General features: G+C 33.8%; 1 protein-coding gene across 3 annotated transcripts in view; it reads right to left on the bottom strand.

Moving 5' to 3' along the window:
• Positions 1-888: 888 nt before the first annotated feature.
• LOC125902881 (T cell receptor alpha chain MC.7.G5-like) overlaps positions 889-26844 on the bottom strand; it is a 62043-nt gene continuing 36087 nt past the window's right edge. The window contains exons 1-5 of one of the 3 annotated variants that reach the window (XM_049599542.1): positions 14542-14626; positions 4961-5158; positions 3347-3397; positions 3129-3236; positions 889-1260 (exon numbers count right to left, since the gene is read on the bottom strand). In XM_049599542.1, coding sequence (XP_049455499.1) covers positions 1259-1260; positions 3129-3236; positions 3347-3397; positions 4961-5158; positions 14542-14611 — 429 coding nt within the window. In that variant the 5' untranslated portion in view covers positions 14612-14626 and the 3' untranslated portion in view covers positions 889-1258. Of the gene's footprint in view, positions 1261-3128; positions 3237-3346; positions 3398-4960; positions 5159-9764; positions 9859-14541; positions 14627-26844 lie in introns of those variants that run through there. The other 2 variants (XM_049599541.1, XM_049599539.1) reach the window with 2 other exon arrangements.

Genomic DNA, 26844 nt, shown 5'->3' with positions numbered 1-26844 from the left:
TGTTCTACATGGTTTGAAACAAAGTTCTGTACTGTTCAGATAAACGGACACTGACCTTCTGTTTCTCTTTAGAACCATGAACATTGTTTTAAAACAGATCTTCTGTTTGAGTCCTCAGCTGTAAAACCTGGTGAAATATCTGGGATTTAACCAACACCTTCCGTCTCCAATCCACTGAATGTAATAAACTGTGTGGGCCTTGAAATTATGACTAAGGAGAAAACTGGACCAGCTGGGAACCACTGATCCAGAAGATATTCTATATTTGGTCAACTGATATTTCATGCTCATTTAAAGTATGGTGACTTCAGTATTTAGTCACCTTCATCATGAACAGTTACCACTTAAATAAAAAACTATGATTCCCGCACACACTTCTTGACCTTTGCATGATTTATTTAAAAAAGGTCGACATTTTGGTCTCAAACGTTCTCAAGTCTTGAGAAAGGTCTCTGAGACCCTAAGTGCTGTATCGTGGGCAACGGGACCTGCTTGAGTCTCTTGAAGACATTTCACCTCTCATCCAAGAGGCCTCTTAGGTCTAATGGACTCGTGAGGAATCAAAAAGCCTGCGACTCCGCACCAACGTTCTTTAAGAAACTCAAGCAAGTCCAGTTGCCTAAGATACAGCACTTTGAATTACCATGACCTGGATGACTGAGAATCTTCACCAACGTGTTTGAGACCAAAATGTCGACCTTTTGAGTTAACTTGAGTTAACTTTTCTGGGGCACCTAAGCAGGAGGTGAGCATGTTGTCTTCAGCTCAAGAGTTTCCACACACACACTTTTCTACTTTCATATTTTAATAACCTCAGGAGAAAGACCTCCTGATGGGAGGCTTTAAATCCAGAGTTAAAAGAGAAATTGTAAATAAAAAACACAAAAGTTTTTCAGCCTGTTGTTTCAGTCTTTATTTCTACAGCGGCACACAGGAAATATCACACAGCAGTTTTTTAAAAAAGTTTTGTTTTTTTCTGAAAGCAGGACAAACAGTCCATTAAATGTGACATTTACATCAGCAGGACAGAAAGCGTTAAAACATTACTGACAGACAGACAAACTTCTCCAACACATCCGTCCACAGTGTGATGATATCAAGAGATGATATTACATTTATACAAGTTACTGTACATGAAACAGACGTATGGGACAGTGAGGGAAGAAGAAGCGAGGCCGAGCAATGACTTCGTCGAATTGATCAGGGAGTCGTCCTGTGAATCCAACATCTTGGAGGTTTTTTTCGTCCTCTGGTGAAGTTCTGCAAAGAAAAACAAAAAAACATGAAACGATGTTTAATTAATGTGAGCTGAAACAGATTTAATAACAAAAGACAAAGACTGCAGATTTCTCCAGTTTACATCTGTCAGTGAACACAACACATCAACAACCTCTGCAGGTGTCTGAAATATGATGCAAAATAACATCACAGAAAGTTGTCAACAGCAACTGTGAGTCCATTTTCATCGAGGCATTCAGAGAAATGTAAAAAAAGAAAAAGACAAAAACACTTAGATGAAATGTTGAGGCGTTTCAGCAATGTATGTAATTAGTTAACTCTAAAATTTTTAATTAAAATAATTTCTGCACTTGTTTGCATATTTGTGTTCACATTGTTGTTCCTCAGGGTTCAACAGTTTTTCATAACTTTACAGAACATTTGTCTCCGTAAAGACACATATTTACAGCAGCATCTGAAGGGAACCAGGTCCAGAAGTGACCGCCATGAGACGGCGTATCATCTCTAGTCAACGACTCTCTGCGCTTCTGATCTGTAACGCTGACAGGAAGTGACCGCCATGAGACGGCGTATCATCTCTAGTCAACAACTCTCTGCGCTTCTGATCTGTAACGTTGACAGGAAGTGACCACCATGAGACGGCGTATCATCCCTAGTCAACAACTCTCTGCGCTTCTGATCTGTAACGTCGACAGGAAGTGACCACCATGAGACGGGGTATCATCTCTAGTCAACAACTCTCTGCGCTTCTGATCTGTAACGTTGACAGGAAGTGACCACCATGAGACGGCGTATCATCTCTAGCCAACAACTCTCTGTGCTTCGTTCTGATTTGCAGCTTTTCAGACTTATTTTGTGGCTGAATATAATTTGTAGCTTCTTAAAATCTGAATGAGGATAGTGATAGTGAGATACTGGCTACAGTGATGAAACAAAACCAGCATCAGATGGACTGTATTCATAATCAATACGCCACAATAATATAAATAACCAGCCACACATACAGCGAGCAATCCACCGTCTGACACCGGCACACCGTGAGGTCAGAAACAGAGGGCTCTGTGGGGACGGAGCACCTGCTGCAGCAAGCCAACACGCCGTCTGTGGCCATTTTGACTTGACCAGCGGACTTCACTACAAGCTGAGCTGGACTGTAGATCTCTAAACTGTTCACAGTTTCGTCCATTGTGAGTTCTACACAACTACAAAAGGTCAAAGTTCAACCAAGACATAACTCCTTCAGATCTACTGGACTTTTACAGCACAAAGTTCAGGTAGTAACTGTGATGATCACCTTGGTTTTCTCCTCATCAGTGGTTTAGATGTTCAGGATAAACTGGACTTGTTTTATGTCTCGTGGACGTCTTCATGTGTCCTTCCTCTGTTCTCTCAGTCATGTCCATAATGCCAAAAATGTCTTAACTTGTTTGTTTCTGAGGGAATTTCTACATTTATCTACAATAAATCCAGATCTGACACATCATGATGAATGTCTACGTGGTGATGTTCTGGAAACTCAGAGCTCGATTAAGGTTTGGAAAGAATGGCTGTTTTGCTTCAATGCTGAAATAGCTGACGTTCTGTGACGTCGTGCCAACTTCAGCCTGTTACATACATTGTCTGTTTTCAAAATACACTTCTGTTTTCACAGGAAATGTACAGTTTGCATACAGTCTCTTTCAAAATAAAAGCACTACGTCGGTACAACACCGCCAGCTGATTGGGTTTAGGAAAACAGAACAGGGTTTGATCAGATCAGAAAACAGGGAGGCGTTATACTAAAATATGATCAGATATAAAACAGGAAACTGGAAATAAAGATCTGTTTGTTATTTGAGTTTACAGAATCATTGACAGTATTTGTTTGAGTCTTGTGGTTTCGTACTCACACTGACTGATCCACAGCCGCAGAGTCATCAGGACGTTGAAGACGATGGTTTTGATGAAGAGCAGTCTGAGGCCCATGATGGTCAGAGACATGAGGTTCACCTTTGCATCTGAAAACAACATCATCGTCATCATCATCATCATCATCACGAATATTGAAACAGAGCACAAGCAGAGTTTTAAACACAGAATCAGCTGTTCAGTCACATTTAATACAAACCTGGTTCCAGTTTATCTTCACACGTCGGAGATCCACCTGAATCAGCTTCAGCTGAAAGATATCAGACATGATGAGTGATTATTAGGTATGATGGTGATGATAATTTATCTTCATCTGTCAGACTCATTAAATGCATCAATGTCCCAACTGGTTTCAGACCCCTGTCATTTAGACAGAGCTCCAAAAACTAAACAGTGAATGGAAAACAGGAATTTGAACTTTGACCCCATTTTTTAAATGAGTTTTAAAAATGTTTGGTCATTTTTCATAATCACTTTGAGCCTTTAAATTTTCCATTTCAGGTTTTTCAATTCCAATTTTCCATTTTTCACAAATATATACATGACGGTATCATTTGGAAATCAGATTTCCATTTGAATTTTAAATGATTTTTACATTTCATTATTGTCAGAATAAAAAATTACACTATATTATTGAGCACCTTTGTCACTGACACCCGTGAACACCTGGCTTTTGTATTTATTGGTCAAGTTACAACTGGCATTCACTCCAGGGTCAAATGACTCTGCAGTCTTTATCGGCTTCGAGCCGCAGGGGTGGAAATATGCCACCTGGGTGGACGCACCGATTTTAGCCCCATGAATGATGTGCTGCTACAAAATACTGTTCAATTAGTGCTCGTACGTTCTCACCAATTTACTCCAAGCCAGTTTGAGACAGAACAAGTCAGGGATGTAAAAAAGAAGTAACCACTGTAACATTTTCACCAGCGTCCACGCTGCTGTCTGTTTACTAAGGCTGAATCCAAGCGTCCACCCTCTGGACTGCAGACTGAGCCCTCGCAGACTTCAGCTGTATGTAGTGTGACGTGTTTACTGTCATCACGTAAAGTCTGCAAGCAGGGACTGCAAGCGGCTGATAGACAGCTCTCGAGACTGTTTTACTTGTTACCATGAAAACATGAAAACTAAACAAACATGTATGAATACATCTCTATATAACAGCTACACATGTTCAACAACAGAGATGTGTGTAAATCTGGACTATGACTCAATACACTCTGTATCACTCACATTAGAAACCTTCTTCTGTTGTGTTTCAGCCAATACTTTCAGCCTATCGCAGCCTGATACACAGTCTGACAGGCTGTGATAATAAACGTATGGTCAGTCCCTCTACAGCCTGTACGTATACATATCTCTCTGTCATCATGTGGTGTGTGATTATTTCTGATTCAATTCAAGTAACATTTAACAGACCTAACCATCAATAACTATTTAACTTTTTTTTTTCCAGCAATTGAAAAACCCACAACGTCACATCTGTATTGCAATGAACTGTGGGTAATTAAATCAGTGAAGTCTGCAGAAAGTCCACTTGAGGCCCCTGTGGACTGGATGGATTGTAGCTTTGGAGCCCTAAACACTCCCAGACTTCCCATGAACGCGCCCATAAAGTTTGAAGTGCGGACATTTGGATTCAGCCTAAAATGTTTTCCGGCAGGCTGTGACATCAAAATTGACACACATAAAAAACTAAAATAAAATAATGTTTGTTATCGAGTTCTCCTGCCTTTAAAAAACCTGCATACACACACTAATTCTAAATATAATAAGTATTTATGTCATACCCAATTAAATCCTTCACACTCACCACATTCATCTTGAGGTGACAGCAAAGTCACCTGGTTGTACAGCGAGTCATCTTTTATCAGGACAGCTTCTGTCTTGTTGAAAGCTGATGCATTGTGTCTGTTGAAGCCGGTGGCCAAGCACACTGTGAGGTTGCTTTTTTCATCATTTGATGGAATCGTTTGTAGTTTGTAGTAGGATGGTTTGGACTCTTCCTCATCTGAAAAACACAAAATGACAACTCATCAGCACACAGGGATAATGTTCAAACATCACTGACATTACTGCGTGTCCACTTCAGAGGAAGTTTTCTCTTCTCACTCGGTTTGATTAAGAAGAAACGAGACAAACCAAAGAACATCGAAGTGAAAGACGTCACTCACAGACACACTGTGACTGAAACAAGCTCTGAAACATCCGCGTTAAAACTCAGCTTCACCGAATAGGAAAACTGACATTTCAAACATAATCACCCCAAATCAAACAGCCGCTGGAAAATAAATTGAAGTTTTCCTGGACTTGTTTTTGGAGGCTCAACTCTGCATATTTATCCATTAATATATTTTACTGATTTTTTAAATTCTCTTTTTATTTATTTATTTGAAGGTCAGACAGACGACTTAATCATACTCATTTTATGGATTTTTACTATTAAAATTTTACTGATTTTAGTAAAGCAAAGCACATCGTCGCAAGTGACAGTACTTTTCATTCATTACTCCAAACTGTTTTAACTTTACTTTCTTTATTCAGTTTTTATTGTATCTGCAAAAAATACTCACAAGTTTGGTCAAATTTATTTTTAAGTTAAGTCCAACATTTGTATGTTTCATGCACTGAAAGTATATTTTTAGAAAGTGAATGTCAATAAACGCATATTTGTATACATTTTATGCAAATACCTAATCATGAGGTTTGGTGTTCCTCTCAGTTTTACTGTTGCATCGTAATACACTAATTTTGGAACCTTACCTGTGGGTCTTATATTTTGTGGTATTTATAATAGACATATTAAATGTAAACTCATATATACCGTGTATGAATATGTTTTGAGTATTTTCTCATAAATCCTATAATTTGCAATATTTCTAAATTTCTATCTGAGCTTATTAGCTTATTATTTTTTTTTTCATTTTTTATATTAACTTTTTGCTTCTTGTACACTTCAAATATTGCAAGAAGTGCAGTTTAAGTAACGGCACAAGTGCTTTGCTGAAACTGTTAGTAACACTGTTAACAGTTTAACATTTGAGACACCTCTTAATAGAAGCATGATGGTTGCTAATGTGAGTGTCAAAATATTTGTGTGTATATTTGATAACTTACTCAACACAACGATCATTTTTAATCATGATCCAAACAGGATTCTGTTATCATTGTAATTCCACAACAGTTTGTCATTGTACTAAAACGGCTCAGCGGTATCTGAGTGAAGCCGCGTCATATCGTTTCAGAAACAGAAAAGTACTCAGTAAAAATGTAAATTTTAAAAAATACATAAATGTATTGTTTATGAACTTCATTTGAATCACAATATTCTCCTTTTTTCAATAAATGTTTTTTTTTAATTGGCAGGTGTTGCTGGCAGTCATTTGACCAATTACATTCTGGAATTTCTCAATTGTGGGATCAATAAAGGTGAATCTTATCTCATCTTATTTTCATTCTATTGAAGGTATTTTTATCATAAAAAAAATTGGAAATATCTGTAACCATGTTAATCTGTTAAACTTATAGTGCCATCACTTCACTAAAGGTGTTTGATTATAATAATTTCGAAACAAGGGCGGCACGGTGGTGTGGTGGTTAGCACTCTCGCCTCACAGCAAGAGGGTTGCCGGTTCGATCCCAGGCGTGGGAGCCCTTCTGTGTGGAGTTTGCATGTTCTCCCCGTGTCAGCGTGGGTTCTCTCCGGGCACTCCGGCTTCCTCCCACAGTCCAAAGACATGCAGATTGGGGACTAGGTTAATTGATAACTCTAAATTGTAAATTGTGTGAATGTGAGCGTGAATGGTTGTTTGTCTCTATGTGTCAGCCCTGCGATAGTCTGGCGACCTGTCCAGGGTGTACCCTGCCTCTCGCCCGATGTAGCTGGGATAGGCTCCAGCCCCCCCGCGACCCTCAAGAGGATGAAGCGGTTAGAAGATGAATGAATGAATGAATGAATGAATGAATTTCGAAACAAACAAAAAAATGTATTGTTTTTGCACTTCATTTTAATCAGGATATTTTACTTTAGTTTTTAACTTTTTTTAGACCTTTTTTTTACGTTTTAATTTTCTTGTTGTCATTATTATCCTTCATTAGATGAACCATGAGTTCAGTTGTGTCTACAACAGTCTCACACTTACTTGTCAGAAGAGCAAGTTTAATTCCAGATCCAAATAAAGTCCTGATGTTGTTATTCACACATACATTTATCCGGCAGCAAAAACTAATCAGCAGCTCTGATGTGACTGAGTGGACATTTAAAAATATATATTATCAACAAAACTGAGTGAAAATATAACCTTTCTATTAATACATTAAATTGTGTTTGTTTTTGAATCCACCGACTAAAGTTTTTATTTCAAAATTATCAGTTTAACAACAAATGATATGATATATTTCCTATGACTGAATCTGATTTAAAACATTTTACAACAGATTTAATTAATAATTCTGGTATTTTCAGCTGCAGCTAAAATAAAACTAGTGTTTAAACTGGTGACATCACTGTTACGTTCCTATTTGTAATAAGTCAGAAGTTTATTTTGGGATTTAACATATCACTTGTAATACAAATAACTAATGCCACGAAGTTTTAAATACACAAAAATGAATTATGTGTTTATGTTTGTATGAAAGATACTAACAACAGTGATGAGTCTTTGTGTTATTAAAGTTTGGCTGGTCAGTCGTGTCTGTAGGTTTCTGCTGAGATGATGCTGCAACATCATAAAATTCTTTAATTAAGTTTTTATCTTGTGTTGAAACACAGCTGTGGACAGAACACTTCTGTGTTGTTAAGAATTTACCGATCGGCACTGGTGTTAACTTTTATACACTTCTGTAACTCAGCTGTTTCTATTATTACGTTGTTTTACTTTCTGTTGTAATTTTTGAGCCGTCTCTGGCACAAGGATTTCCTTTGGGATGAAGGAAGTTCTAACTTGACTTCACTTCATTTCAATCTGTTTTGTGGTAATTAAAAAAAAGATGAATACATGTCAAAAACAAATATAATGATGTGTTGATGTTGACAACACACTTACTTGACATTATGACAGCTCTGATTCCAAATCCAAATATGATTTTGAAGTTGTTGTTATTCACACAGGAACTAAACCAGCTACAAAAACCAGCGCCGTGCTTCAACATGCCAGCATAGTGTATATGTTTTGTGGATTTTCATGATATAAAGTGGTTGGGACAAAATCTGTCACTCTGAAGCATCTCTGAGGTGAATGAATGAATGAATGAATGAATGAATGAAATTCATAAGTAAATGAGATGTTGAGACATGACGGTAAATCATTATAACTCTATAATAATCTAAACACCCATGTCATTGAGAGGTTTGTAAATCACATTTTGTAGGATTTGAAGAATGTTAAATACACAGTCTGATTTACACGCTGAGTTTTCGAGTTCATATTTACTCACTTTTTTCTACTTGAAGTTTAGTTCCAGCTCCAAATATGAGTTTGGTGACTCCAAATTGTGTCACACAGTGTTTTAGTTTCTACAGTTTCCTCTTGGTCTTTAATCTTAAGAGCTTTAATCTTCTACACCAGCAGGATTTTAAATGTGAAACCAGTAACGTCCTTTAATGTTTCAGATTTTTTTTTACTTGTGAGACAAAGGACACTAGGTTTAGTTTTAGATCAATGACTCCAAAGTGGGTTTTTTTTTTGTGTGGAATGGGAGGCAGAGTTTAAATTTAGGAGTAAACCTTGATTTTACAAGGAAATAACTTCAACGTCAAACGTCAAATTAAAAGAACCCTAATGATGTGAAACAAAAAGGCAACGTGAGCTCCACTGTTATATTAAAAAATGTCAATGAAATATTGAATTGAGTCTGACACTTACTTGCCATAATAATAAGTTTCACTCCAGCTCCAAACACAAATCTGATGTTGTTCTTCACACACAGATTTATGTGGCAGCAAAAACACCAGCGATCAGAGAGGGACGTTTGAAATATATTTAATCAGCTGATTTTTATATTAGGAATGGTTTTTTTTTATTGATACCAAGCTAATCGACTATTTTACTGCATAAATTCTAAGTCGAAATTTAGGGTCTGAAATTAAACTGTCAGAGAAATTTAAACAACTGATTCAGACAAAAAAATTTTTTTAAAGATGGCAGGAAGTGACATCTATGTCTCATTACTTTCATTTAAAAATCACAACTTTAAGTTAAAATACGTCAAATAAGAGAACACAGACTAATGTTAATATCAACTAAATGTAAACTATTGACAAAATTTTGTATTCTTTTTAATACTTATTTTGATTGAGCGAAGGTATTAATAATGTAATATTTGTGTCACTATGTTGTGAATATTAAAGTTAAGAAAGCTTTATGTTTATACTAACTGTGTTCAACTTTTGTTTAAAATAGTCATATTACAAAACAGTTAAACAAAAAGCATATAAAGGAACCTTATAACCGTAAAAGTTCAACTTTAACATGTTTAATTACTGAAAGAATGTATATGAAAGGAAACTGTGATGATTGATGTGAAATATTAATAATTATAATTCTGACTTTAACAACCACGTCTTTCTAACAATGATAAATGTTTTAAATGGTTGATTATATTTCAAATGTACTTACATGATGTAACAATAAGTTTGATTCCAGAACCAAACACGAGTTTGTTGTTGTTAATGTTCACACAGCATGTTATCGTCATTCAGAAACCACTGGCGGATCCTTCGTTATACTGATGACTTAATTGTTTATGTTTCTTAATAAATTCAACATATTAACATATTATATGTATTCTGATTTATATAAAGTTTAATTTTTTTTATTGCAACAAACAAAACTCAGTCTTAGTGTAAACTGTTATGTTCAGTATCTTGTTTACATGTTCTGACATGAACTCTGGTGATTAAATATGTTTTTAATATATGACATAAACAGAATAAATTCCACTCACTCAGACACACATTTAATTTGATTCCATGGCCGAACGTTATTTTCCATCCATTTGTCACAGAGACATTCACTCCTCCACAAAAACACCCATATCAACATGTTTCCTGCATTGTGGTTGGTTTTAATAGTTTTGGATAAACTGCTGCAAAACTATTTGACTACAAATAATTATTATTATCATTAATATTGTTTTAATGGTATCAGAGTAACTAGTTTAATCAGAAAACCTTTGCAGTGACTTTACGCTGAACAGATCTAAACCAAATCAACAAAAATATTCAGCTGCTGTTGGAAAACTATTTAGCACATCTTTAGTATTTTATATGAGCAGGCGACACTTTACCCAGCCTGGATGTTTAAAACAGTGTCAGATGGTCTTTAAACAGCAGCTGTATATTTGGCATCGGTCACTCTGGTTGGTGATTTTGAATGTTGTGCAGTTTTTTGCAGCGAGCTGATGTTTACGAGCATCATTTTAAAGTTTGAAATATCAATTAGTTTGTTATCAAGAAAACAGTCTTCTGTGTTTAACAGTCAGATAAATGTACTGAAAGCAGTTACAAGCAGGAGCAGTTACAGAAATTACAATTATATAATGTTCAGACAATAAATCAATTTCAACATTTGATTATTGCAGATTGTCAGTGGATAACTTTCTCTTAATTAATCAGCTATCTAAGTGATTGTTTCAACGTGACAGTCTGATTTTTAGATGCTAGTTTTGATCATTTATCAATAAATAAACTGTAAACTAAAACTCACATTGTTTTTTTCATGACTCACTTGTTTGTATGATTAAATGGATTCCGGCTCCGAAGATGATTTTAAAGCTGGCAGCATTCACACAGTCAGCAGCCACAGCACAACAAACACCAGCAGCTCACATAATCAGTGTTAATGTGATTAAACACGATTCAATTACTTATTGCTCAAATGTTAATTACAATTTGTTATTATCATAAAAATGAGCATTTAAGTGTGATTTTCTTTCTGGTCAACATTTTACTCATTTTCAAAGTCTAACTATGTCGTACGTTATTGGGAAATGTGTTGTTTAGTGTAAAATATGTTTCATATTTAGTGATCAATGTGAACATCATATCTCCTAATTTACAGACTACTTGGAAAGAAAGTGAATTCATATAATGGACATTAGGTTTTCAGACATTTCACATTTTTCAAATTGACTAAATGTAGGCACACGAAACGTAAAATATTGCAGATTATTGTCACCATTAAAGATTTTGCATTCCAGTTTCACATTTGCTGTGTTTTGTGATGTTTTAATGCTTATGTTTTGAATTCAATACTTTAAACATCTTACAGCTTAAATCACAAACCTGTTTGGTTTCCAGTTTGAGCTTTTCTGCCAAAATTAATGTTGTGTTTTCAGTAACTTTACCTGACAAAACAAAGGCTTTTGTTCATCTTGTTCCATTCATCAGTCACACAGCATGAAAACATACATCATTAACATTCCCTTCGTGATATTACACCTTCAGCTTCCTGTATTAACTGATTAATTACATTATCATGAAGTCCCGGTGACTGCTGATAACTGCTTAAAGATAATAAACAACTCACGAGCCTGGACGTGTAGTTTGATCCCATTTCCAAAAGTTAACCTGTATCCAACATTCACACATTCATTGAGCCCAGAACAGAAACCATCACATACTTTGATCCAAAGTCCTCAAAGCATCCTTGGCAGAGTATATATAAATATTTTATAGATTAAGTGTGATGTGTTTCATGCTTATGACTGTTTGGTGTGGGTATGTGTTGTTTGTGTAATTGTATGTCTAATTTGTGTGCGAACTTTTTGAGCGGAGCTGTTTGAGAACGCAAAATAAATTTCTGTGTTAAACTGACAATAAATTTCATATTGTATCATAAATATATTATTTAGTCAGGACAACAGACAGATGAACTTTTTGGAAGTGTCATATCTTACAGTCACAGTGGACAACAGCAAAGTTTGAAGCATGTCCATCTAAACAGACAACCAGTTGACTTGAGTTAATCACTAGAAACTGATGCGTCTTTATCAGTAATTATTGGTTAACTTACACAGTAACACACAGTTTATGTATTAATATCTTAATATCAAAACCAGTGTGTTTGCTGTATGAGTCTTCACGTTGAGTTGTGTCTGTTGGAGTGTTTTGAAGTTACCGTTTTACACTAAATTTTAATTTGAGTGATGTTTGTTGTTGAGTCAGATCGGAGGTGTCACAAACTAAAGGAAATAAGAAAGCTTATACAGTCTTGCAAACCGCTCCTCTAAATCCTTAAGTTTGTTCTTATCCAGAGTTTAGTTGTGTGTTAAATATTAAAGAAATACTTAATTTCAGGGGACTTTTACTGTTGAAGAAAATCAGAATGATTCTTGGATACAATGCGAGCCTCGGACCTCCAAAGTTCTCTTTGCTGCCTGGTGATAAAAACATTCTGAAAAGACTTTGTACTCACGTGTTTGAATGTTTAGTTGAATTCCCGAACCAAAAATCATTTTCACGTTGTTACTATTCACACTCTGCGTGAGAGCTCAACAATAACCTGCCAACAGGAAGCTTGCTAACAAGAAATGATGCTAAATTATTACCTGAGGTTTTTTTTTATCATCTCTCTGGAAAAAACTGAACTAAACTCAAAGGTGTTGTTTATTATGCAGAGCAGTAAAACAGCACTTTGTAAAATATGATTATCTATTACAAAATCTGATAGGTTACAGATTGTGTTATCCATAATGACAGGATTTCGTTGTTGCTGATTTCTGTATTAAACATTTTGTCAGTTTTTATTTTTTTAACTAACTAATCAATTCAGCAAACTGTGATTGTAGTGTGCGATGACTAATTCTCGTGTTCTGAATAAATACATATATTTATGAATATTTCTTCACGTACATATATTAGTGTAGATTTTCAGTGATGAAGTTTAAATATATTTCTCCTCAGCAGGATGGCTTGGTTTATTAAACCTTACTTACTTTAAATACGCAGCCGTTCTGTGCCAACCATTTAAACTGACCATTTAACCATTAAATCATTTAAACTGACGTGAAACCAGCTAATCAGCTGTTTGACAAATAGAAACCGGACTCACTTGTTTCTACTGAGAGATGAATCCCTGATCCAAACACAATCTTTTGGAGTCCACTCTGAGTCGCACATCAACAAGAGCTTTAACGAGAACTGACTGACACAGGCTGCTAACGCTGCTGTGTTTCTACTGCAGTCATGACTGTGATCATTAAAATTCTGATTTGCAATATACCCACATATTTAGGTTACGTTTTAATCTGTCCTCAGCCTGACGTGGAGAAACAGTTCACAGTTGAAAAATATATTTTGTATGATTTAGAGAATTTAATTTTCACAACTTCAACCTTTGACATTTGTTTTTGAATGAGAGGGTATTGTAAGATTTATATTTCATACACATAATTTAAGTTTATATTATGTGATATTTTTTTTACAACTTTAGTAAATATCATCCCATACTAAGATCATTTTGTTATTATTAAATTACACTGTCATAAAAGATCATCTGCCATGTTCGAAATGTAACTGTGGACGTTGTAAACTGTTAATTCGTGAGTCATCACTGAGAGATTTGGTTATTTTCTGTTTATTGAGCATAAAATCTTACTGTTTTGTATTTTCAGCTCAGTTCCTCGTCCAAAGATCAGCCTTTGAGTCCCGTCATTCACACACTGAGAGGCTTCACAACATAAACTCACTGAGAAACTCTGCAGAAATGTTTGATTTCCAAATGGACAGATTTATACCTGTTACATGTTTTCACAATTCTAGATTTCTGTGGAAATATTTAGTGTTGAATGAGTAACGTCTGAGATGTAGATTAATTTGTTTACAGTTCAGTCAGATTCAAAATGGCAGACCCTGTAACATTTCTTTTTAAACTCAGTGTTCATGTACTGTTTGTGTTCGTAAGAAAACTTTGGATATTAGCACTGCATTTTCTCAGAGGACAATAAGATAATCATTTTGTGAGAATGCAATATAGCATCTTGTGCTCATAACATCCATGATGAGCACAAGATGAGCACAATGATTTTTGTATCAGTTAAATGATGAAATATCTATAAACACTTTAAGTTGTAATCCTGGTTTTACTTTATTTGAAGATTTGGGATTCTAATAATTTCACAAATTCACAACTTTCAGGCAAACTGTAACGAAGCAAATTAAATCAGCTAAAAACATTTTAATAAACATGCTGTCACTTTATTTCTGTTTCAAAGTTGTACAAAATGAATTTAATGGTTATTTGACTTTATTGCATGTTCCTGTTTTATTTTGTCCTGCACAGTTTGATTTATTAAATGCTCTGTTAAGCATGCCGTAGTTTGCTTTAGAAAATTATTATTTAAAAAATTGTCATTCTCATGCAAAAAAAAATAATGTTTTTGTTTCATTCTTACTGGATTGTACGAAGAGTGGAGTTCCTTTCCCAAAGATGAGCTTGCGAGCAGCATCATTCACACTGTACATGTTGTTAGCTCAAAAACCCAGAGCCTCTCAACTCTTCACATTTTAAGTCCATAGAAATATAATAATCTCATAAAGATCCCCCAAACTATAACTCTGCTGTTAACAAGGTTTTCAGGATTGTTTGTTTTGTTTTAATTTCATAATTAGTCACATATTTAAAGTGTAATAAGTAAAATGATGACGCATTTGTCAAACTTATACATACATTATTCCCATCCAAATGTAAATACAGTTTTATCTTCATGGGAAATGTTCTGCATTGATTTTACTTATAAAATGAATGCTAATGATTACTGCATTAAAGTGGGAACTGGAGTCATAAATTGGACAGTTGCAATTTAAATATATAACATTGGAGTATTAGTGTTGATAAACTGAATCTAAAAACAAACATCAGGGTTTATATGTTTATTATATGTTTTTTTTCCCTACACTTATCATCACAATTTGATAGAATAACTCACTGAAGTCAATACAAATGTGGAATTAACAGTGGAACTGACGTTAACACTGTTTGCTGATGATATCATTGTATACATCACTCCCCAAATTAAAGAAACTATATAACTGTTACCATTTAGGAAATTAAATAAGGATACATATATATGTATAAATCTCTATGTTCAAGTATTATTCATGGATATTTGTGTCATAGTGATGCATAGATTTCTTCAGTGCCATTATTTTCACATTGAGTACTGTTATTGTTGGTTTTTGCTTCCATCATACTGAACAGTATCACCTGATCATATTGCACATGTTCTTGTACACGATTTTAGTTTTGTTAGCATTAGACTGTTCCATCTGTGTTTGTTCTCTTTGCTGAGTTTAAAAAAAATCTTTTCTTGAAATCATAATCAAGAGGTAAATCTATTCTGTTTCTAAGAGCAGATTTATGACCAACAACTAATTTCTTTAAATTCATGGCAGGTTTGTTTATCTTCATAATTCAGTTTTTATAAACAGATTTTTACTCACTGTCATAGACGATGAGTTTAATTCCAAATCCAAACTGGAGTTTTTGGTAACCGCTTGTAGTCACACAGTTCAGTCAGGCTGATTGATAACTCAGACCCTCCTTCACAAACTGTAATGAATTCAAATACTTTATGACTACATGACTTTTATATTTTTGTTTTGTACAGTTGTAATTATGCTAAAGTAGTACCTGATAAAACCTTTTTAGTAGTTGTATATACATGTTTCTATCTTGACAATAAGGTAACAAGTATACAATATCCGCCATTACCTTTTTTTCTGATAAGATATAAGTTTTAATAAGTTACATATTTTTATATGTTCTTACTCACTGTCATGAACGATGAGTTTCATTCCAGGTCCAAACGGGAGTTTCCCGTAATTGCTTGTAGTCACACAGTTCAGTAAGGCTGATCAGTAACTCTGAACCTCCTTCACAAACTCTAATGCCTTCAAATACTTTACAACTACATGTTTCGTTTAGTTTTATACAGTATATATATATATTTTCTTTTTGTACTTTTGTAGTTTTGCTTAAGTAGCATCTGATAAAAACTTAAGAGTAGCTGTATTTAGATTTTCCAACAATAAGATAGCAAGTTAATGAGAACTACATTACCTTTAGTTCTTATAAGATGAAAGTTTTATAAGACTATTTTTACTCACTGTTCTGGATGACAAGTTTGACTCCAGATCCAAACTGGAGTTTTTGGTAACCAGCTGTAGTCACACAGTTTCATAAGGCTGTTCGATAACTCTTCTTTACAAACTCTAAGAATTTTAAAGTCTCCATAATTGGAGGTTTTTTCACCTCACATTAGCACTGATAAAAATTTTAGAGCTCCGAAAATAAAGCATTATACTTCCAATACAATTTTCCCACAAAATAAAACTCCTGTAATCACAGAAGTAAATGCTGTGTGTGCATGTTGTTTTCAGTAAATTTAAAATAATCTAATAGTCACTTAAAAGGAGAAATATGGTTATGTTTATATAAACGGCAGTTTTTACTCACTGTCATGACCGATTAGTTTAATTCCAGATCCAAACTGGAGTTTTTGAAAACCAGCTCCAGTCACACAGTTCAGGAAGGCTGATCAATAACTAAGATACTCTTACTCAAAAGACTTCACAGCTACAAGCTTTCATTTATGATTTCTCATTATATGTTTTTGGTTTTACCTGGTGTGGACTATCTTATAAAACCCTGAAGAGTTGACTTCATTTGCTGATCAACTATCATGAGGCCAGAAACACGAAAAACGTGTTCATGTAAAAGTACTGCGCGTCTTATTACAGTGTTTAAATACAAGGGCTGCAATCATTTTATACTTTATTTAGAATGCTGTTCATTTTTCTACATCAATTAGGTTTTTAATATTTTACCTGTGTCGTGACAGTTATTGTAACAGATACACAGAAAGTCAGCAGAGCATGAAGGAGTAACTTAACATTTCCTATTTGGGATGACCATCACTCCAGAAGGGCATTCAGCTGACAAAACTGATACGAGCAAATAATGGTTGTTTGTATGAGATTAATAATTGTTAATCAAAATTGTCATTAATTAATTTCTTACCAGTAAAGTAAATTAATATATTATTTTTTTTTACTGATTATTGACTTACATAACAGTGAAAACTGTAGTTTCTTACTGTTTTGTATTTTGAGCTCAGTTCCTTGTCCAAACATCAGCCTTCCAGTCCCATCAATCACACAGTGAGATATTTCATCACATAAACTCACTGAGTGGCTGAACCGAGATTTGATTTGAACATTTTAATGAAAATAAAAAAAATTGTATTAGAAAACTAATAATGCATCAAGGCATTTACACCAGCTTAATGATTTTAACATTTTAAAATTTACACGTTTTTATATTTTGTTTGAACTATTTAAGTGTTGAATGAGTTCTGTTTTGAATTATAACTTTGTTTGGTTATGTTTAACAGTAAAAGGTAACAATGTCCTGTTCAAATCAGGTTTTGTGTGATCCATCCAGGTTGCAAATTTGTAATTGATCCTGTATATTTGTTGAAGTTCACACAAGTGCTGATAAAGACACTAGAGTCATGTAAATTATATTTGTATCGTAATTTCATACAACAAAATAAGTTCTAAGTTTGGTAAAATGTAAAATGTTCCTCCAACAATAAAATTTAAAAGAATAAAATGGTAGATGAAAATCTGAAATGTGTACATACTTTTTAACTGCAGGTTTGCTTTTCTTCATTATTTAGTTGTAATATTCAGTTTTTACTCACAGTCGTGGACGAAGAGTTTAATTCCAGATCCAAACTGGAGTTTCCCATAACCGCTCCCAGTCACACAGTTCAGTAAGGCTGATCGATAACTGTGAGCCTCCTTCACAAACTCTAATACCGTCTAACACTTTACAACTACATGATTTTTATATTTTCCTTCAAACATTTGTGGTTTTGCTTTAGTAGCTCCTGATAAAAAAAACTTTGGAGTAGCTGTATTTAGATATGTCTATTTTCTAACAAGATGGCAAGTTAACATGAACCACATTATCTTTTTTTCTGATATTTATATGTATTATATGTATATACATATACCTTATAAGTTTAATATCTAATTTAGTATTGTTTAGTGACTCGTCAATGATTGTTTCAGCTGTTTTATGGTTGTTGAACGAGTTTCTCACTGTTTTGTATTTTCAGCTCAGTTCCTCGTCCAAACATCAGCCTTCCAGTCCTGCCATTCACACACTGCGATACTTCATCACATAAACTCACTGAGTGGCTGAAATGAGACTTATTTATTATTATTCTTTTAATGGCAAAAAAAAATTATATTTAAGACAAATAATAATGAATCAATGCATTTACACCAGCTAAATGTTTTTTTTTAATGTAGGTTTTTCTCACCTTCATATTTTCTTGGAACTATTTCAGTGGTGAATAAGGTCTCTTTTGAATTTAAGATTTTTTTAAGGTATGTTTAAAGCTAAAGGATTACAACCCTAAAAAACTGTAGAATTTGTACATATTTTAGAATTTGCAGAAAGGTTTTGTAGAATGCGTCGATGTTGCACAGATATTTAAATGACCCTTCACATTTTGTTAATGTTCACATAAGTGTTGATGAACACTTTGGAATCTCCGATGTAATTTGTGATATTTGTGTTGTATTTTCCTTCAAGAGAATAAAGCAATATTCCTCCAGCAACAAATCTTCTTCTCAGAAAATTTGAAAGAATACAATGGTAAATTAAAGGCTGAATGTTTACATTTTCCCATTAACTGTAGGTGTGCTTGTCTTCATTATTTAGCTGCAATAAATAGTTTTTACTCACTGTCGTTGATGATGAGTTTCATTCCAGGTCCAAACTGGAGTTTCCCATAATTGCTTGTAGTCACACAGTTCAGGAAGGCTGATCAATAACTCTGAACCTCCTTCACAAACTCTAATACCTTCAAATACTCTATAACTACATGTTTTTTATGTTTTCTTTTAGTTTTGTGTTTTCTTCAAGTAGCTTCTGATGAAAACTTTGGAGTACTTGTAGATGTTTGTATTTTATCTTCCACACAATAAGATAGAAATCTAATGAGAACCACATTACCTTTATTTCTTAAAAGATATAAAATAATTCAATGGTCAGTTTAAAGGTGTGATATGTATATGTTTGTATTTGCTGCAGGTTTGTTGTTTGTTTACTCCAGATTCATTGCTAATAAACACATTTTAAAAAACATTAAATCTGTTCTGTCTGGATAGCTTTTAAGTTTTCGGTCAGGTGGGTTTAGTTAAAGGTTATCAATTTATACATTTTTACATGTGACCTTTCGCAATGAGCCTAAACTAACAGTACTGTTTAATCAGATATTATAATTTGTGCTCACAATATTTTTAAAAGCAGTCTGTCCTGGGTCAATCTAATGTAGTGAAAATTATAATCATACAAAATAAGAAATCAAAATAGGTCATAAGAAAACAAGGAAAGACAGCAAGAAAATGGAGCCTATAAACTGTAAATTTAAACTGTTTAACATCATGGAGTGTATGTCAGATAACCAGATAAGTTTGACAATTTGAGCTTTGCTAGACAACAACCAGTGATAAAACCATACACAAGATTAAAGTGATTTTGTTAATTGTGTCTGTGGTATAAAATCAAGATGAAGGGAAAACAGTTCCAGAGAAACGATTTTTGTTACAAGCAAAGATAAATAAACAAAATTTAACTCACTGGTTTCAATAATTAATTTGGTTCCTTTTCCAAAGTGGAGTTTTGTGAGTCCAGCATCAGTCTCACAGTGCTCGGCTGCAAGCCAAAAACTCCAGCTTGAGTTTTGTGTTTTGTTTGTAAAGCTTCAGATCTTTTTCTGTAGAGTCATTTTCCATCTTAAGATGTTAGATTTTTTTTTTTCGCAGGTGGAAAATGATCAAACTTTAGACAAACCATTTGAAAAGAGAAGTGACAAAAAACTATCACAATAATTCTTCAGACAATATTAAAGAAAGTAATTTTCTTACTGATTTGAACAAACAGAGTCGTTCCACTGCCAAAGACAAATTTTCCTCCCCCGAGATTCACACAGCCACAACTGGATGAACAAAAACTAACTGTCGGCTGGTTTTAAAGCCTACAACTCATCAAAACTTGAATTTGAATTTAAAGCAGTAACAATTTGCCAGTAAACGTTTTTTTTCTTTACTGTTAATAAATTCCTTTTTTCCCTTATACTTCAGTTCCCTTAATTTTTTTTGCCAGTTTTGTTGTCACTCTCCCCATCCTCTGGGGTTAGTTAGGGAATGTGACAAACGTGTTTTAGAGGAATTACGCACTTTAAACCTGTTATAAAGTCTATGACATATAATACTGCAAAATATTATATATTTAAGTTTTCTTTCTTTTTTTTTCTTTAAACATCTACAAAGAACTTTTTTCTTAAACTGACCTTAAATTCACACAGACTTCTCATTTCTTCTGCCATTATCAATGATGGTGGATGGATATTGGCATATTAAATGCCATTAAAGCATCTTTAATAATATTAACGTTATAAATAAAACAATAGACTTTGTGTTGCTTTCTATCCTCAAATGCTTTACAAAGTGTAGGATGTGTTTTCATTGGTTTATTCTGAGACTCTATGTCTTTGTCATTGAAGCAAAAAAGTTAGTTGTGTTGAGTCCAGTTGAAGGTAATCAGTGTAATTTGCATGACTGGTCCTCTCACAATAATCCATTAATAAAACCATTGATAATTTCCTTTAACAAAACGAAATATAACGGATGATGATCTTGATATTTAAGAGATGAATTAACATCCTTGTGTTCATAGTGTACAGAGAGGAGTCAGAAATCTTCCCATAGTTCAAACTTTGAAAAGAAGGTTAAAATCAAGTTAAAGTGACTTCAGAATTAGAGAGTAAATCGACCTTCAATGTTCAGGTGATAATATGAAGAAAAGGAACTTACTGGATTCAACTGTCAGTTTTGTTCCAGAACCAAAGAAGATCTTATAAACTCCAGAGCCAGTCACACTGTGACAGCAACAGCTACAGAAACACTGACCTCAGCTCAGTACTGACAACAACCACAGGACTTAAATTAGTTTTAAAGATGTAGAAAATAAAATCTGAAACTGTCGAAAGGTTCATTTCTACAAAGACTAAAATTAAAAGACAGAAAAGCTCACAACAGTGTTGCTTCTACAGAAAGTTTGTGAGCATTTTAACCAATTAACTAAGCTGAACTAACTAAACAACTACAGTATGTATTAAACATGATAACTGTCATTATTATGAACTGTACAGGATCTAATTTATTCTGGATTTTATTAACAAAAGTGACAATCAAGCTATTCCTTTTCAGTTTAATCTGTTAACAGTGTACTGTCTAATTTGAACAAAGTTTCATTTGTGTGTACGTGCCGTTTTTGTATTAATTACAGTTTTAAACATCTGTTTTTTCTTACTTGTTTCGACACGTAAAGTTGTTCCAGTGCTGAAGAGGAGCTTCACTCCAGCATTCACACACTGGAAACAGACTCAACAAAAACATCCGCACATGGACCAGAAATAGAGTTAACAAACTGCTATATATTATTCAATCATATTAACAGCCAGTCTGAAGTCAGTGGTTCAACTGTCTGTGTAGAAACACAGTTACTGCATTATTATTATTGCAATTAAAAATAACAGATATATTACAGGGTAGACAGGTGCTACCCTGTAAAACATTACAAGTATTGTGAAATGCATAAAACAGCAGAGTAAGATTTAAAAACAAATCAGAATTATTAGATTAGTTATTCATGTGAGAATTAACTGTTTACTAAAGCAAAAACAAAAATACGAATACGAATCTGAGGCAGGACATTATAGGCTACTTAAGCATCTCAATGCATGTTTACAAAATTCAAGTCTCCATACTCTAATAAAAAAAGATTATTACAAATACTAAGTAATGCCTTTGATTAAGTATTAAAATTTACTTACTTGAGGAAACTACCAGTTTTGTTCCACCACCAAAGATGAGTTTGTTAAAACCAGAGTCAGTCACACAGCTCAAAAGTCAAATACATAAAGGGCCAGTGAATTTGGGGATTTTAAAACCAGAACAATAATTTACATGTGCAGTTAAGAATATAAACATAACAGTATTTTTTTTTTCTTTTTTAAAAATACATTTGCAGATGTGAGGAAGAAGAGGAATATGATGATTGATGATTATGATTATTTGACTTTTCTGAACATGATGGACTAACCACTTTACTAAGTTATGTTTAAGATGAAAATATTTAAGATATTGATGTATGTATGTCAGAGTTTCTCAGGCTTTTCTTCAGACCTCAGTGATCAGAAAATGATTAAGTGTTCAATTTAATGGGATTTAACTTTGTTTTACAGGAGCAAGAATAAATTACAGTTTGAGAGTGATGGTGTGAAACAGGTTGTTTTTGTATTTGGGTAACATGCAGGCATTAAAGTTGCATATTACACACAGCAAAGCTGAGTTTTACTCTCTGTACCATTTTCATGAGTATCTGTATGTGTGAGTGAATCTTTATGTTTAATTTTCTGTGATCTTTTTAAATATCAACAGAAGAGGTCAGTGCCCCTGTATGTTTAAAAAAAAACTTGTGACTATATTATTCAAAGTGATTGATGTGATTTTGGGAGTGGTGATAGGTCAATAAGATGAATAATTATTCTGTTAGCTGTTATGGTTCCCCCATCTTTTCTAAACAGTGTACAAAACTTAACTTGATGAACATGAAATTCTTTAAATATACCATAACATACTAATAAACTAGAAGTACTTACTGGCCTCAACAGTCAGCCTGATTCCTTCACCAAAATTTAATTTCCAGTTTGATGTCCCACAGTGGTTCTGCCTTTAACAATAATTGCGACAACTAAGTTTGTCACGAATTTAATCACATCATCTGCAAATAGTTTAATAATTTACTTTATTCTGCTCTTAGCTGTAGGGTTAATGTTTTTACTAATGAAAAACAGCATTAAATGTCTTACTGAAAATGTTTTAGTTATATCACTGACTTTGTGGCAGTAATTAAAGCAGTAGTATTCCTTTTAGTGATGAAAATATTGTTTAAAAATGTTTTTCAACTTAAAGATGGCTGTTAATTTGTGGATTGGTGTATAAATCAAGAATAAAATTACATCTTTTATATGCTAACAATGTCTTTAACTATGAATATTTTTTTAAGTAAAGGAAACATTATGTTAGCTTTTCACAACAAACTGTTATTTATGTGTTAAATATTTGAATCTTACTCACTGCTCTCTACATTCAGTTTGGTACCTTCTCCAAATATAAGTCTCCAGTTCGATCCTGAAGCAGTCACACAGTGGATCCGATCCAAACAATAACTACAAACTGTTTCCTTGTGTAGCTTTAAAACCACCAACGACTGTAAAGATTTAGCATCCACAGTAATAGTCTCTGACCCTCAAGCATCAACTAGGTTTCCCAAAAAAATCACAGTATCTGTCAGAAAACAGGCTGTGTTATGTTTTTTTTCTTCCTGCAAAAAATCTAAAGTTTAAAAACAGTAACGTAATAAATCACATCATCCGCAAACAACTGTAGGTGAAGACTGGGTTTAACTGTAATTCTCGGTAGCTCCACTGATTAAATAACATTTCAGCTGATCTCCAATCGTATTCGTGTTAGTTTTTAAAATCTAACTTTTGAAAAATTACTTAGAAACATTAACTTACAATGGTTACTTTTTAATGAATGCAATCATTTTCTCAGAGCAAACTCTGACCCATGTTTGAGTTGGTAAAGATTCCCCCTGAAATTTGAAATGATTGATACTCACCAATTTCTACTGTTAATTTGGTCCCTTTTCCAAAAACCAGCCTCCCAGTTCCTGATGAAGCAGTCACACACTAGCTCTACTCTTGACAAAAACCACATGGACTATTTCCTCATAAATGCACTCTATATAGTAGTAGTAGTAGTAATAGTAGTATAGTATAGTATAGTATAGTATTATATTATAGTTTTTAATATTTCAGGAATTATAGCAGAAGTTTTTCCCTGTTAAATGTTTTTTTTGGGGGAGTTTTTCCTGATCAGCTGTGAGGGTCCAAAGGACAGAGGGATGTTGTACGCTGTAAAGCCTCTGAGGCAAATTGTGATTTGTGATATTGGGCTTTATAAATATACCGAGAGTGAATTTGAGTTTAAAGAGCTTCACTTTTGTCTCCCAAAGGTTATTCCATTGTTTTTAATTTGTATGTTTGAGCTGCTGGTGGACATTTCAGCCATCCAGAACTACGTGAAACATGCTAAATATAGAGTGTAACATCAGATTTAACATCATCTCCTACAAATGAAGAAATCTAATTAAATAACTTACTTGATTCAATCATCAGTTTTGTGCCAGAACCAAAGATAAGCTTGTTATTTGAATAGCCAGTCACACAATATTAAACCCAACTACTTAAACCCGGAGGTCGGTGTCTTTTATCTCATGACGCTACTTTTATCAGAACAACTGATAAGTAAATAATGATTCATACTGTGCATAAAAAAATACATTTCAGAAATTAAATATAACAAAATGTTTTTATGTGAAGGTTCATCTACTTTTAATTGTGCAGACACTGCTGGTTGACACGTCAGAAACCAGTTGAAAAAGGCTATGTTCAGTTACATTAAACATCATGCTTACAAGAAGAAAGAAAATATCTTACCTGATTCAACTATGAGTTTGGTGCCCGAACCAAAGAAAAGCTTTGTATTTGAAAAGCCAGTCACACAGTAACAAACGTAACTTCATAAACCCTGAGATCAGTGACATGGATTTTTTCCTCATGGGCACCTTAATTTTTTTTAATTTCCTTTATATTCTAAATACATATAGATAAATGCTATTCGGCTAAAAAGAAATTGGATCTACGCATAAGAATCACAAATCTAATTATTGAAGAAACACGTTAAGAGTAATGTAGCTTTTCAGAAAGGGAAATAATTACCAGAGTCTGACACATGAGCTTCTGCTGGTGTAAAACCTGGTTAAAATGTTGAGTTTAGAGATTTGCATCAGGTCAACCATCATTTCTTGTGAATGAATACAAAAACTTACTTGATTCCACTCTGAGTTTTGTCCCAGAACCAAAGACGAGTTTTGAGTTTCCAAAACTAGTCACACAACAAGAAACCCAACTGCATAAACTCGGAGATCAGACATTAACTATTTCCTCTTGAAGCTACTCTAATCGCATTTTAAAGGATGATAGGAAAATGATATGTTCATAGAACATTACTGTTATCTGGTTTTAAAGTTATTAAATTCAAGGACGAGAACCACTACATTTCTGAGTCCCATTAATGTGTATAGAAAAAAAGACTGAAAGGCAAAAAAATGATCTGATCCAGGGGTGAAAGGAAGTAAAAAAGAGAACTAAAGAGATTCTTTTAAGCATTGCTGGTGTAAAACCAGATGAAAATGCCAAATTAGAGTTATAAATAGATTGGACGTCATTCTTGATCCTTAGAAAAGAATAATGTAACTTACTTGATCCAACTTTTAGTTTTATGCCAGAACCAAAGATGATCTTGTTCCCATAACCATTCACACAGCAAGAAATCCACTGACATAAACCTAATGATGAACTTGAAGGTAAGACAAGTTTCTGAGGCAAAACAGCAAACAAACCATCAGCTCAGGAGCATAAATACACTATTTTAAAACTACTATTTTACTGTATCTAATTTATACAGTCTGTTGCTCATAGTGGGTCCGGGAGAAGTCATGAAAGGATATTTTGAAAGAAGCTAACTTTTCTTATTACAAATAACAAAACACCAACAGTTAATTAAAAAACATGTTTAGCTTGCTCACTTTAAATGCTGCGCAACATTAGTTAATACTATTGCTCATCAAAGATCAGGAAATACAATCAATTTGTTTATTTAAACCAGTTTGAATATTATTTAAAAATGAGGCTTCAGATAATATATCAATTATGAATCATTCATTTGATCTCACTCCGACAGACGGACATCGGAGACAGAAATAGTCACGGCACCTGGCATACCGACAACACGATTTTATCCTGTTAAAACAATCCTCACAACTTGGATCAATTTTTATGAAAAATCATTTTGATTCTTTTGATCTGAGGACCCTGACAGACTGAAGGAATATGAATAACAGGGTAATCCAGGAACAGACACATAATTTGAGGTAGCCAACAACCCACATTTATACATCCAAAGAACTTCTATAAAAAAATGAACTGCCTGGCAACCATACCAGATATTTGTCCTGTCATGGGTTTTTGTTGATTAATATGTTTACTGTAGATCCAGCATGATAAACTGAAGAGAATTCATAACCGTAATAAACTGAACTTACTGTTCTCCACGACCAGTTTGACGCCTACTCCAAAAATTATTTTCCAGTTTCCCGTTCCAGTCACACAGTGTTTGTTCTCTCAACAAAAAACTGCAGCAAAAAGAACCTGAGTAATAAACGACATCACATCATCTGCAAACAGTTTAATTTTTACTGACAAACTATTGATAACTGTTTGAATACATGATTCTATTAAACATTAATTACGATTAAAAATATTCAGAATAATTTTTAGTTATGTTGAATTTCTAAAGCCTGCAGCAAACTAACTCCTCTATGAGATTTTTATTTTTTTCATCATCAGGTTGATTATGAATGGAGCTTTTTTTCAGTAATCATAAATATAAAATGGTATGAACAAACTAACAGAGGTTAGTCACCC

Source organism: Epinephelus fuscoguttatus, linkage group LG15 (assembly GCF_011397635.1).
Source record: "Epinephelus fuscoguttatus linkage group LG15, E.fuscoguttatus.final_Chr_v1".
In the NCBI taxonomy this organism is placed as follows: Eukaryota; Metazoa; Chordata; class Actinopteri; order Perciformes; family Serranidae; genus Epinephelus; species Epinephelus fuscoguttatus.
This window is presented reverse-complemented; position numbering and strand designations above follow the sequence as displayed.